General features: G+C 43.7%; 1 protein-coding gene across 1 annotated transcript; it reads right to left on the bottom strand.

Moving 5' to 3' along the window:
* Window positions 1–9,115: 9,115 nt before the first annotated feature.
* LOC115946988 (protein phosphatase 1 regulatory subunit 3E-like) lies at window positions 9,116–10,072 on the bottom strand. Its single transcript, XM_034073224.1, has one exon. The coding sequence runs from the start codon at window positions 10,070–10,072 to the stop codon at window positions 9,116–9,118; it is 957 nt and encodes a 318-aa protein (XP_033929115.1).
* Window positions 10,073–14,662: the final 4,590 nt, after the last annotated feature.

Here is a 14,662-nt window from a genome sequence, read left to right as displayed (position 1 = left end):
TGCTCCCCTCCCCCAACACAACTAGTTTAAAGCATCCTTGACAAGTCTGGCAAGCCTCCCAGCAAAGCCACTCTTCCCTTTCTTTATCCGAGCAGTTCCACCAGCCCCCAGTAGGCCTGGCCTACAAATGTGGGCCCCATGTCCAAGACACCCACACCCTTGACTATGACACCACCCTTTTAACCATTTATCAACCTGTCCAATCCTTCTTGCCTTTGGAAGGTCCTCCTCTGTGTCTTGGAGAATTGTCGAAAAGACTATCTGAGCTCCAGAACACCTGACCACCTCTCCCAGAGCTCTGTAGTCCTTCTTTATACTCTCAGGCCACTACTATCTATATCCTTAGCACCCACATGTATCACTAGAAGCGGGTAATAGTCCGTGGGACTTACTAGAGCAGGCAGCCTCTCCACAACATCCCTGATCCGTGCCCCAGGTAGGCAACACAACTCCCTTGCGACCGGGTCAGTCCAACAGATGAGTGCTTCTGTCCCTTTCAAGGCAGAGTCCCCTTTTACCACAACCCGCCGCTTTTTCCTGGCAGCACCAGTAGAGATCTTCTGTACCAGTGCACCAGCCGACTGTTTCTGATGGAAGTGCATTTCCTCATCAGCCCCCTGCAGGACAGCAAAGCAGTTCTGGGTTGGTACAGCAAATTTAGGAAGAAGCCCCTTGCTTTTAATTGCTCTCTTCCTCCTTTGGTTGTTTTTTTTTTTTTGTTACTAACTCCCAGCTTCCCTGATCAACAGCCTCCTTCTTTCTTCCATGAGTTAGAGGGGAAGCTTGAGGCCCCTGTGCTGTTTGGTCCTGGAGCAAGCAGTCCTGCTTCCTCTCAGCTTCCCTGACATCTTGCAGCTTACTGACAGCATCCCGTAGCTCAGCCACCTGCTGGAGGAGGACCTCCATCAGGGAGCAGCGAGCACAGCCCTGCCCATTCTGCACCTTTCCCTCACCAGACCAGTGCAGACACTCTCTACACTCCAAGCCCTGCACCGCAACCTCCCCACTTACCAGCTCTGTCTGGGTGCCTACACTGGCCACCACCGGGGCGGCCAGGGCAGAGCTCTCAGACCGGACCCTGGTCATACGGCGAGTGCTCACCATCCCGCTCTCCTGCCTGCGCAAACTGCCGCACAAACTGCCTCGACCCGCTCTGTTTGCCGCACTCCTGGTCGCCATGCTCCCTGGGTAGATTTTTAACCACTCACAGTTGGTGCCGCTCCTCCTGTCTCCGCCCCCAGTGAGTCACCTCCTCGCAGTAGCTGAGCTCTTTGCAAGTCCTGTCAAGGACTTGAGGCTCCCTCCTCAGTGGCTCTTGTCGCTCTGTGGTGAGGTTTCTGGACGCTGATCTCCCCAGGCTCTGCTCCTGTGCCACAGGCGTCCTTTCTCAAGCCACCCCCCTGAGCAAGCATCTCCCGTATGAAGACAGGCTGAGAAAGTTGGGGCTGTTCAGCCTGGAGAAGAGAAGGCTGCGTGGAGACCTCATAGCAGCCTTCTAGTATCTGAAGGGGGCATACAGGGATGCTGGTGAGGGACTATTCATTAGGGACTGTAGTGACAGGACAAGGGGTGACTGGTTGAAACTTAAACAGCAGAAGTTTAGATTGGATATAAGGAAGAAATTCTTTACTGTTAGGGTGGTGAGGCACTGGAATGGGTTGCCCAGGGAAGCTGTGAATGCTCCATCCCTGGCAGTGTTCAAGGCCAGGTTGCATGAAGCCTTGAGTGCCATGGTTTAGTGTGAGGTGTCCCTGCCCATGGCAGGGGGGTTGGAACTGGATGATCGTAAGGTCCTTTCCAATACTAACTATTCTATGATTCTATGAAAAACCATTATTTCTTTAAGATATACAAATCACAGTCATTTTCACATATCCCACATCCTCCCTCACACCTATCCCTCCCTCCCCTGATGTTCCTGTACATTCTAGCATCTAGCACAGGCTTTTGGCAGCTAATGTTAAACTGCACTTGAGAATGTTTCAACTGTTACTAGTGACCATCAGGACACAAAGCTGGGAAAGGAGTAAAGCCACAGCCAGCTGAAGTGCAGTCACCCCTTCCTGAACTAGACTGCTAAGCCTAAACCATGCCTGAAAAGGTGTTAAGGATACAGGACTATAAAGACATTTCCATGCATCTACACTCACTGATAATCTCATTCCATCTTCTTGAAAGATGGTTACCATTCAAAGACCAGATTACAACCATAACTCATCACACTGCACCTTCCACAGGGAACACTCTTCAATGGAGACTGCCTGAAATCAGTTGGCTGGAAAATCAGGCCCAAATACTGGATATTTTTCCACAGAAATATGAATACATTACATGTGTTCACACATGCACTCTGGATGAATAGAACACAATTGTCTCAGATCCTTAAAAAAAAAGGTCTTATGGTTTGTTAGTTAAAAAAAAGGTTTATATTCACCACATGCTCACAATTTTTATCATTAATCTTTAATGACAGCTCGAATCTACAGGCTTATAAATATATATTTTCATAATTGTGACAACCAGTAACTAGATGTGAATTTGGTGGAAAATCATCTGAAATACTGTAAGGCTAGGTAAATTACAAGGCATTATTATAAAACACTGATGTTGAATTTTTGGTGATATTACATTACTTTTACAAACATTAGAAACAAACATTACTTGGTGAAATACAAACATTGCAGAAGAAACTACAACCAAAAGTAATTTACCAGTTTAATACACAGTTAGAAACAACTTTCATTTTTAAACAAAGTCAAGGTAAATCAAAGAAACAGTAATAAAAACTGTCTTCAACAGACAGCATCTCCCTTACAGAGATAAATAGTTTGTGTAACACCGTAAGGGAGGAGATGGGTTTCTTTAAAAACTTCAAGAAGAGCAATTTTCTGTCACAGCAGTCATTTTTCCCCGTTACAACATGGATTCATGTCCAGATGTAGGCAGGTTTTGCACCCAGGTACAGATCATTTTATATCAACCTTAAAATGCATGAAGTTCCAATCAGGGTGCACCTCCATGAAGCCAGTTGCAAGATGTACATGTATGTTTGTTATACCAGAGCTTAGAAACTGGACTTGGAGTAACCCCAACTGACTTTAGTTTTAATATTTTTCATCAGCTTTAAAAACAAATCTTAGCTTTTTGAGTTTAGAAGTATAATACAATTTGGCTTATTTTAAAGACACAAATACAAAAAAATTGTAACTCAGAACAGTAACACAACTTTTTGTCCTAAAAGTGATAAACAGTGAAGTATAATGTGTGAGACTTCATTACCCAATTTTATGAAATATTGTCTTACTGTCATTCAAAGGACTATGATTATGATCTAGTGAAGTTAGATTGGACAAGAAAGAGCCTAACAATATAACACTATTTGAGACACACAGTTTCCTTAATGACACTTTAAACAGAATATTTTACAGACAACACACCAATACATCAACTATACCAATCAAGTTAATTTCTAAAAAACCAGGTGCACCATAATATTGCATAGAAAGAAATCCCCGTCATTAATACACTTGCACTGAAGACTAGGAGTTTCTCCCTGCCTTACTAAATCAAAGCACATACATTTTATTAAAGCACATCTCACATTTGCCATTTTTCTTAGCTATAGTCTTTGGAATAGCTAGTGTGTATTAATTCAAGCACATTTTTATTCTGCATGCTGTTGTTTAATATTAAAAAACTAAAATTGAAAGGAAAATGGTCTTCCTGTCTTATCCCCTTAATAATGTAATGTAAAATAATCTTCCTGTGTCACACAAAAATAAAATCAGACCTTTCTCAATAACAGAAAGCTCACACAAAAACCAGGATAGCTGAATGAGGTGGATATCCATACACAACATGTATGAAATCCAGGGTCAAAAAATCCTCTCTGTAGAATAATTTAAAAGATGTATTTATAAATTGGCTAAACCAATAGCCTGTGGTTTTATAGCGCAGTATTCATTTTGATCATGGAAGACATACATTCAAGTCCATACACTGAATTTAGGAAGTACTCTGACCACTTAACTACTTTAGGGCAATTCTCTCATATACGCTGAACCTGAGAAAACCTTCCTATTGACACAGGTATGTTTCCCTGAACATGTTAGATTTTAGATATGTCACCATCTTCCATGTTAGAAAACACGGATCAGTTCTGCATAAGGCTAGGGTTCTGTATTTTACAGCACGAACGTCTATATTTACGCCCTACCTTAAACTACTTGTTTGAAAAACCATAATTTCAGTGCTCAAAAATATTTTCATTTCAGTAAGCAATCCTTTCATGTATTCAGAATAGGTACACGTGAAGTGCATACAGGAAACAGAATTAGTTTATGAAGATTTGCCAAAAAAGCCATGCAGTATAACTGGAAGGTAAAAGCCATTTTCTTCAGATATTCCTTACAGTGAGCACTTTAATCTCATGTTATAAACTGTGCAGACAGATTAAATCCATCCAAAAGTTTTATGGTACGCATTATGCAGCATCAGATAAATAGCAGTAAAAGCTGAACAGTCCATGTCTCCACAAATAGAGTTCATAAAAAACTAGAACTTCTGATTTCAGATAGAATATATATTCATAATATCTGTGTAAGAGGTTAATATATACAATAAATATATTTTGTTATATTAACTATAGTCACAGTTTTGGTTTTTTTTTTACTTAACTAACACAACTGTAGAGGTGTACCAGGAAGACAGATTTCTGACTGTAATTTCTTTCACTGTAAGATAGGAAAATATTAGCAAATCCTTCTGGCTGCTACAGATACAGGATTTCTGGCACAGCTGAAATTGCATCATGAATTGGAATTGATTATTATATTTTTAGTACAAATTTAATTTTAATGACAAAAACATTATTGGACTTTTGGAGAGAGAACTAGGGAACCCATGAGATTTCTTCCTAGGAAATGTTGAAAGGCACGTAAAAATTTAAATATATATTTGATATTATGTTAAAAAGCAGGTTCTAAGTATTTCTGTAGGTTACATTAAAATATAGGATTAGAAGATGTTTGCCTGTTGACGCTATGGAAAAGCATTTCATGTCTCTGTAAAGAGATCATGTGTACGCATGAACAGACATTTGTTCATTCAAGTGATACATTTTCCCTTCACATACGCTGAAACAACAAAAAGTGTGCACTGATTTTCTTGTTTACTGAGGCACACATATCCACATCAAAAAGGTACCTGCTAATGGTAAAATGAGAAAAATGTATTTTACCTGAAAGTATGTGCATTTATTGAAAATGAGTGCAACAGTTTCAGTTACTGATTTTATGCTGATAAATAATAATATGCTTAGCTAGCTGAAATTCCATTTACAGTCACGTAATTGTTCTAATTCCTTTTAGGATTTCTAACAATATAGGTAAAATTCGAAAATACTGCCATGAAAGACATAGAATCCCATGCAAAATATCTGCCATTTTTGATGTGAAGCAGCAAACATCAATGTATATCAGACATACAGTACAATTTGACCCACTGTATAAAGTATCTTTATAATGCACATAAAACACCGTGGCACATCTCATAGAGCTACAACTTTGCACAATTAATGACAGACACATTTTTACATCCACAGAGACATAAGCAATGAATAACGCACTTAAAAGTGAAGTACACGACCTAGGGATTAGTTCCTTGCCTAAATCATTCTAGTATCACTTGGAAATGAAGGTGGCACAGACTCTATTCATGCATATAAAAATACAAAGAGCTGACATATTCTCCAGAAAAAGGTTGGCTTGAAAAATTTCACATATTTTGCTTTGCCTGTGACAGTGCATTCTGCAGAACTATGTTCTTTAGAAATGTGATATTAAAAAGTTGGTTTGCTCCAGCTCCTATCAAAATGATTGTTGTCCCGCCAACTTGAAAACTATCCTCTCCAGGTTTTTCTCCTCAAAGTCATCATTTATGTAAATATTATATAATTATTCTTTTGAATTCTTATTTCATCTCCACTGATCACAATGCTTCTAGCAAGCCATACATAGATAACATCGGGTTGAAGTCTAAAAGACTGGAAACTGTGCATGCATTCCACCAGTGGAAAAAACCAATCATGGTCATTGCAACTGAACACTGAATAAGTGTTTGGAAATCTGAATAAATCTCACATGGAAATAGATAAATATGAAAGAAGTGAAAAATACGGAATCAAAGTAGTGCAGCTTTGACACATACCTGATAAATTTCTATTAAAACACCACAAACTTCTTCTATAGACTTCATCTATAACATTCTCTAGTCAAAACTGACCAGGCACCACCTTACCTTTCCAGACTTTAAAAAGCAGGTGTTTATAAATGTTTCCAGGAGGCCATGTCTTTTACTGGACTTGCACATATTGATAATCTGTGATCATGTTCAAACCCATATCATTACTCACAAAATTTAGTGATGTTACTCTTTTGCAAAACGCTGCTCTGGTACTCTGCATCCTTAAAAAGGTTAATATTCAGACCCATGTATGACAAAGAGGGGAATAAATTCTAGAGCAACAGTCCCTGAACAGAATTACAAAGCCATAGCTCAGCTCTGCCTAGAACATTTCAGCAGAGACCAAGAGTAATTTCACCTAAGCCATGATAAAAAGCAGGGTAACTCAACAACTTGTTAGTGTATTTGATGCATGTACCATCCATGTAGGTACTCCAGATTCAAAGAGTTTAAGCCACAGTTGCTATACAGAGATTTTTAAATGCTTACATACCTGCAGATGCTGCACAAATCAAACTGACAATGACAACTGCCATCCACTGAAAGATAATTTTGAAGTTCTAGAATTAGTTACTGTTAAAAATGGTTTTAGCACCATTTGTATTTCTAAAGCCATTAAAACAGTAGAAAAGACATCTTGTAAAATCTTAAACTAAAATGCGTACAAACTATTTCTGCAAGCGTTTTCATCAATTTGCATAACAGTTGTCGGTTCACTTTTGGGGTAAAAAGGCCAAGCAAGACATGTTTTGGAAAGCTACAACACTAAATAAAAAGATGCTCTGCTCTATTTCCACCAGATTTCAAAGTGCTTTCAAATGGAGAAAAGTCTTTTTCCTTCTCTCCAGTATTAAGGCTCTTGTAAAAAAAATAGGTTTAACTAAAAGACACTTGTATTTCTTCATCAAATACACCACTTAATATGCTTTAATCATGAACATTTTGAAACCCTAGTTTTGCAATTTTAGCTTTATAAACGTGTACTAGCAATATATAGGATTACTTTGAGAGTGGGGCCTTAATATTCTAAACTATTAAATACTCAGTAGATGTTTACTGCACATTTGGTTTGTATTCTCTTTCTATTGAAAAAGCTGGGATTAGAAAACTGACTGGGGATTTAAAACCAAGTTAAGAATACCACAGAAACTAGTTTTGCTATTATTTCTATTAAATCAGAACTTAGAAACATTAAATGGAACACTCTTTTTCCATCAAGTTTCCAGACCTTTTTTCCCCCCAGAATTTATTAGGGTAATTATTCTGACTAAACCAGACCCTCAGGAGACAAAAGTGCTTCTCAATTCCCACTGAAGTCAAAAGGTTCTATGAGAACATGACATTACTCAAGATGTCTGGGACACATAACCCTTTTGCAGAACACAGAAGTGCAGTTAAAAACCACATTTAATTCCTAAACAATCTACAAAAGACCCATGACTTTAAAGGCCTGATTTGGCCGCCCTTCATAATCAGAAGATCACACTGACATTGGTTTTACCACTCTCAGATGCTGTATTTGTAGAGGTCCCTCTCCTGCAAAAGCATGCGCTCAGATTTGGCAGCAGCACAACCTGCGTTCACCTAAACTCCTGAAAAAGCAAGTTTAAAATGGAAAATACTGGTTACTGCTAATGAAATGCTAATTTAAAATATACCTTTGAAGGCAGAAGTCAGCATTCTCTGTAATTTTATTGACATATTTTTTATATGGCAAACTATGGCTTTCCTCCATTTGAATGACTAAATCTAGGCTTACTAAAATTATTGTGAAACAGTCGAAGCATTTGTTTTTCAGAAAGTAGGCTACTACACTGATGCCATGGCACAAGAAATTCAACTAAACTGTTAACAGGAATAGAACGGAAAGTCTTGGGATGTAGACTGGAATTATGACTTCAGCTCTTGCAATCTCTAGCTCCTTTATGCAATTCCACACCCTTCCCACTGACCTGAGCTCAAGCATCTTCATGGAATCGACTTACTGAAACAAACAGATCCTGACAGATCTTTATGGCAACATACCATGTGAATGTTAAAACAGAACACTTGCTTTTTAAAATCCCTCAGTGTGTTGCATTTCAGTTAGTGACGTTATTTTGCTTTTCTAAATAAGTTTAAACGCATGAAACAGGGTTCAAAATAAGAAAAAAAATTAAAAATACAATTAATCCTATCATTCACTTTTACAGCATGATGTAACACAGCGAGACCTGGGGGCATCCGTATTCATGTGTCTTTGGGTTCAAAACTGCAATCTGACGCCTAACCCTGCCCTACCAGGCCCACCCCACACGGGTGGGTGAGGGGGGCTTTGAACACGGATCCAGCCGCTCGCCGGAGCCGGGCTTTGCTTAAGCAGGATTAGGGAAGGAAAGCGGCTGGGCGATGCCCTCCGACACTGCCCTGCGCGTTACACAGCCTGACCCTGCTGAGGGGGCTGCAACCTGCGCCCGCGGATCCTAGCCCTGACCAGGGAATTCTGCCAGTGCCCTGCGGCCCTCCCTGCCCTTCCTCCGCTCTCTGGAGAGAGCCGCAGCGCACCGGGAGACCATGGAGGAAAACGGCTCCCGCCTGGAGCCGCTGCGACAGCCCGGAGGGCATCCCCTCGGGCATTCATCCCCTGCACGTTGCTGGCGGGATAGAGGATATAAAGTATCCGTCTGTAAACAGAATTCAGGAAGGTACCTCCCGGCGAGTTACAGAGAAGTGGCTGGAAGCAGGGCCTGTTCTGGGCCGCGGACCCCGGGAGGGCAGAGGGCCGGCCAGGGAGGAGAGGCGCCGAGCGCTCCCGTGAGCGGAGCCCGCAGTGCCTCAGCCCTCCCCGAGACCGGCCAGCCGACCCCCCGGGGCTGCGCTCTCCCTTCGTGCCTCAGATGAAGTGGATCCAGGCGGAGCTGTCGGGGTCCTGCGGCGGCCCGGTGGCGGGCGGGCCCCGCTGCCGACCCCGCAGCCGGTAGTTCTTGCCCTCGTTGTTGTCCCAGTACTCAGCGCCGGCGACGCGGTAGCGGACGGCGAATTCCAGCACGGCCTCGGCGGCGGCGGCGGCAGCGCCCAGGGGCAGCAGGAAGGTGAAGCGGTCGGTGATGCCGTCCGCCGGGCCGGGTGCCTGGTAGGCGGCGGGCACCTCGGCGCAGCTGGCCCAGCTGTTGAGCGTGTAGCGCACCGTCACGGCCTTCTCATAGGCGAGGTTGAGGACGCGCACGGCGCCGCGCAGCCCCGCCGGCTCGGCCCGCACCCACTCCAACCTCACCTTGTGCTGCCGCACCCGCTCCGTGAAGCCGGGGCTGGAGCCGGGCTGCGGCGGGAAGAGCGGTTCCAGCAGCGGCGGCGGCGGCCCGAACAGCACCGGCTCCAAGTCGCCCAGCGCCGGTGGCTTCCTCGTCTTGAAGAGGTCTGCGGTGCGCGGCGGCGCGGGCAGCGGCACCTGCGGCAGGTCGGCCTCGCAGAAATGGCGCACGGAGGTGAGCTCCAGGCCGAGGGAGTCGGCGAACCGCACCGTCTTGCGGCGGGACGGGCTCTGCTGCAGCGCCGGGCGCAGGCTGCGGTCGCCGGGCGTGGGCAGTGACTTGGCGCGGCGGCGCTGCGTGGGGCTAGGCGGCACGGCTGGAAGCGAGGGCTCCCGGCCGCGGGGCTGTGGCTTCGGCTTCTCGCCCGCCACCTCCCGCACCACGGGAGAGGGCACAGCGTCGCCGTCGGGGCTGCAGCCCGCCCGGCACTGCTCGGCCAGGCTGCCATAGAGGCAGGCGCTGCAGCTGAAGTTACGAGGCAGGTAGAGCCGAGGAGGCGGTGTGGGCACCGAGGTGTGCAGCGAGCCCGCCTTATCCATGGGCGACCCGGTGGGAGCGGTGGCTGTGCCGGCGGCTGGCGCAGGACCCGGGGCCCACCGCCCGGCCGGGGCTCCTCCTCTCGAGCCGCTGCTTGCGGATGGCGAGGCGGTCTAGAGCCCGGCCCTGGGGCTCTGCCTCTCGCCTAGACCCGGTGTCAGTGGGATGACCTCGGCGTTGTCCCCGTCGCTGCCAGCCCCGGGGACTGCCGGCGAGTGCATGTGTCCACTGGAGGCGGCGGGACCACGGCGCTCCGGCGGCTGCCGCTGCTGACGTGCAGGGGTCAGGCAAGCGAAATACGCCCCGAGTCATTCTTCTTCCTCCCCCATCGCGCCGCTCTCCCCAGCCGCCCCTCTGCTCGCCTCGGGATCGTCCTCTCCACCTTCCCTAATTGCACTCCACCAGCGGCAGGCCCCCCTCTCCCGGCGGCTCTCACTGCCCGCTCTCCCCAGTACCGCGGCTACACCGTCCCCCTCCTCCTCCTCCTCCTCGCTGTGTTCTGGGTCTTTCCTCGAGGAACTCATACAGAAAGAGGAGGCGGGAGGGATTCCCCCGTGGAAGCATTAAAATTCATCACGGCGCTGTCGCTCGTCCGGTCCGTTACAGAAATAGCCGCTGAAGGAGGACGCCGAGCTGGGCTCTGGAAGGTTACATGGGCTTGTAAGAAAGAGCTGGCTCGTAAGCTGGACCTCGCAGTGTACATTTAAAGGAAGAAATCCAGCTAATCTGCTGTAATGCGTTTACAGTACATCTGCTGAATAAAATATGCCTGCCGCAGCCCTGCTGTAGATTTACATCTGCAGTCGAAGTGGCTGCAGCCTAAACACGGAGGGTGGTTCTGCACCAGAACCGCCTCTGCTCTTTAGAAAAGAGTATTTGATAGTTGCCAAGCGATATTCAAGTGAATTAAAGCTTAATGAAAAGCAGACTCTGATGCAGCCAGTTCAAGGAGCTAAACACTATTTTAGTAAGCCGCTTCATTCCAGACTTCCCGTAATCTGGTACTCATTTTTAATTAGTAAATTGCATTAAAAACAATGATCCTCCCATCCTGCCAGAGACTGAGTCTGACCTGTGTTGACGTCTGATTCTGATTTAGCTTCTGGGCAGGAGCTTTTACACCTTCATCATTTTATCTGCAGCATTTGGTGTTCCTTTGGAAGTCTAGGCAGAGGAAATGAAGCTGATGAGATTAAGAATGGAACAAGTAAACCCAATAGGTCCTGACAGGAACCAAGAGTTAAAGAAGGAAAGTCACTAGAACACAAGGAAAGTCTACCTACTGGCTCATATTAGAACTATCAGCTTCAACTCCCTTATTAAGAGGTAGAAGATAATTCCTAGGTTATTGCTGCTGGGTTCCAAATTTTTTAATGATAGATGGTTCCTAAGCAGCAAATGAAAAGTGATGCCCTGCAGTGGTAAACTTGACATCATTACACTTCCCAGTGATTTGTTGTGTCATTGTCTCACATTCATGGGATGATCATGGGTTTTGAAAAATCAGGTAGGAATGACATAAAGAATTACATCTGAATTTGTTAGCCCAGGATCTTAAAATTGTCTCACTTGTCTTTTAACGCACACCACAGGAAAGATTCATTAGTCCTCTTTCCTATGCTTCCCTCCCATAAATGAGTATTTCAGGGAAAAAATGATGGTTTTTGTCTACTCATACTGATCTGGGGGAGAAAAAGAACAGTCCCAGAGACTTGTTTGAACAGGCTTTAGTGCTAGGTATTTTGAGCTATTTTTTAGTAATTTCCACCTGTCATAATGAAAATTTTCTAAGGAATTAACACTTGGTTTTGCTGATGCTAATTTACTTTAAAACCAGGAAACGGTAAGAAAATGCAGTCTCTGCATTTTTAAACTTGAGAAACTAACTGAACTAACCAGCTAAATCAGCTTAAACCTGGTTACACATTCAGTCAGTTTTGAATACGTGCACACGAGGAACATGAATTTGGAGTAGTTTAACTTCTGTTACAGTTATACTTTACACAATTGGGGTGCCTTAGCAGAGGTTGACTTCCCTTCTGGTAATTTCAGTTGCCCAACTTCTCCTTATCATAAACTTGTGCAATACTCTTGCTTTTTGCCTTTTCCAGACCTTCTCTTTTCTCCCAAAATCTGGGTAATATTTCATGGAACAAAAACAAAAAAGCAGCTCCTTTCTTCACTAGTGATTGTAGGTGATGTACCTCATAACTGAGTTGAAAATGCAGATTCCCCCAAGTTAGTTATCCAAAAAGTGGAATAAAAAAACAAGAGAAAATCATGTGATAAGTAAAACTAAACAAACCAACACACTTAGCTTTGGACCACCTAGGTCAAGGCAAAATGAGATGCAGATGAACACCCATAGAAACTGATGGACTTGATGAGAAGGCACAAATTTCAATTAAGCTCAGCTCTTGTCATATTCAGGCAAAACCTGATGGTTCTTTGGCTTTGCAAGAGAATGAAAATAATGTATGTGCATGTGGATAGTAGAGAAAAGGATAGACAGAGTCCTGATATAAATGCATGCCATTCCACAGGTGATCCTTGTGGAGTAGACTGGAATAAAGCCACTTACAAGCTTTCAAAAGATCAGAATGAAATGGTACTTAAATCCAAACATCAATTCACCAGCTAATCATGAAGGAGCTCAAAATTTCACCTGCAGTTTCCCCCTGACACCTCAAGTTCTGGCACCCACAGGGGCACCTCAGCCTTGTCTCCACAGAGCACTGTCCCCATTTAAACTCCACCAGAACCCATAGCAAAAGCATTTCTCTCTTTTTTAACTCTTGATCTGAACATTCCCAGCTTGTCTCACTGAATCTACGAATGGGAGGTATGCTGCTGCTTTCTTTTACTCTCTTGCTTACTTGCCAAGGGTAAAGCTGTGGGAACTCTTCCCCACACCTGCCACTAATGAGGATGTCCTTATTACTAGGCTGGTCTTCTGCCTCTGATGAATTAAAGACAGATACAGTAAATGAAAGTTTCTGCATTGAAATTTAACAAGCATACATACAGACATTCTCTCAAAGAGCCTGCAGCCTTGTGCATCCTTCCATGATACAACTGCTACAAGTTCAAAATGGGAAGCATCTGACACCATTTGTAAAAGGAAGTTCTTTTGGTTTTGACTACTGTAAATATTTGTACACAGCAAATGTCTGAACCCTTGGAAGCAAAGAAGGACTACTACACATACAGAAACCACGGCTTAATATATGCAGCAATATGCATCCATCCACAGCCCCCTCTTTCCCCCCAGCTTAATTTAGTTCACAAAATTTGGGACATGTAAGTTTAAAAATTTAATCCATCTGTTCATTTATAGTGCTCTACTAAGGTAATTATCCAAGGTTCTTTTCTAAAGAATACTGCAAATATCCAAGCTGACAAAGAAATTGCTAATACTGACCTAGCTAGCACCTTTAAAGAAATATGTGTCCCTTTTTCACTGGGAAATAACATTTTTATGACAGGATAATTCTGAAGGTTCCAGGAGGAATAGAGCAGTGGCAATGTAAATTCTAGAGCTATACAGTGTTGCTGTGTTACAGGGTAAGAAAAGCAGGAGGTCTTACATCACAATTAGTGTCAACAGACATCAGAACTGGCACTCAGGCATTGTTGTAATTCCTTCACATTCCTCTCCGTTTGCAGATTTAAATAGCACAGTCATAGGATAAAAGTTTGTCGTAATAACATAGTCCTAACAACATTTTGTTGACCTGTCTGGATCTTCCCACTCACATCAAGAATTTTAGAGACAGCCTCTTGTTCTGCTTATGTAGCACTGAATGACCCTGACATTTCTGCTGTGCCAAACTGCATTTGAAGTCCTTCTGATATCTGAGAATTTCCAGCTAGTTGAACAGAGATGTAAGGTTCCCTCTTTTCTTAAGATTTAAAAGATTCACAAAGGCAAAACCAATGCAGGCAATGAACTGGGAGCTTTCTTCTGGGGAATTCATCAATTGTCTTGACTCCAGGTACTCTAGGAGAAAGCAGATGCTAGTGCTGAGGAGCATTAAGCAGAACAACAATGGAACCATTAATAGAGAGGCTTGTCTGAGTGCTGGGGCTTATCCAAAGTGGCCACTGTCACATGTCCACTTTAACTTTCCAGAACAGGTTTATTTTTAGTAATGAGAATTGTAGGAAGATAAAATGGATGTAAAGGCGAAGTGCATTACAATTATGTCAGCTCTCAAGATGCAGTTGTGACTCAGTGCACGAATTGGAAAGGTCAGCTCCTACACTCATTAGTATCTGCACAGCTCTTCCAAAGCTGATGAACTATGTAGGTGTTACACCAGAGTTTCACCCAAGAGTTTAATAAACTTGTATGACTACATGAATCTTGACAATTGTATTTACACTGACAGTTTGTAAGCCTTGCGTTAGACACTCGTTCTGCATGCTTACACTTTAAAATGACTTCCCACACCATTTCACATTAACAATTAACTCAGACTTCATATATTTCCCCAGGAAAATATCTGAGTCACATCTCAGAGAAGTGCCACAATAGAACTAGGTAATATGCCTAATGCATATACAAAAAAAAAATAATGAAGTATTCCTTT

This window comes from Melopsittacus undulatus, chromosome Z (genome assembly GCF_012275295.1).
Source record: "Melopsittacus undulatus isolate bMelUnd1 chromosome Z, bMelUnd1.mat.Z, whole genome shotgun sequence".
NCBI lineage: Eukaryota > Metazoa > Chordata > Aves > Psittaciformes > Psittaculidae > Melopsittacus > Melopsittacus undulatus.
Note: the sequence above shows the minus strand (reverse complement) of the source record. Positions and strands in the feature narration are given on the sequence as shown.

Coding starts and splice junctions, on each gene's coding strand:
- LOC115946988 (XM_034073224.1), bottom strand. CDS start 10,072: ATGGATAAGGCGGGCTCGCTGCACACCTCGGTGCCCACACCGCCTCCT.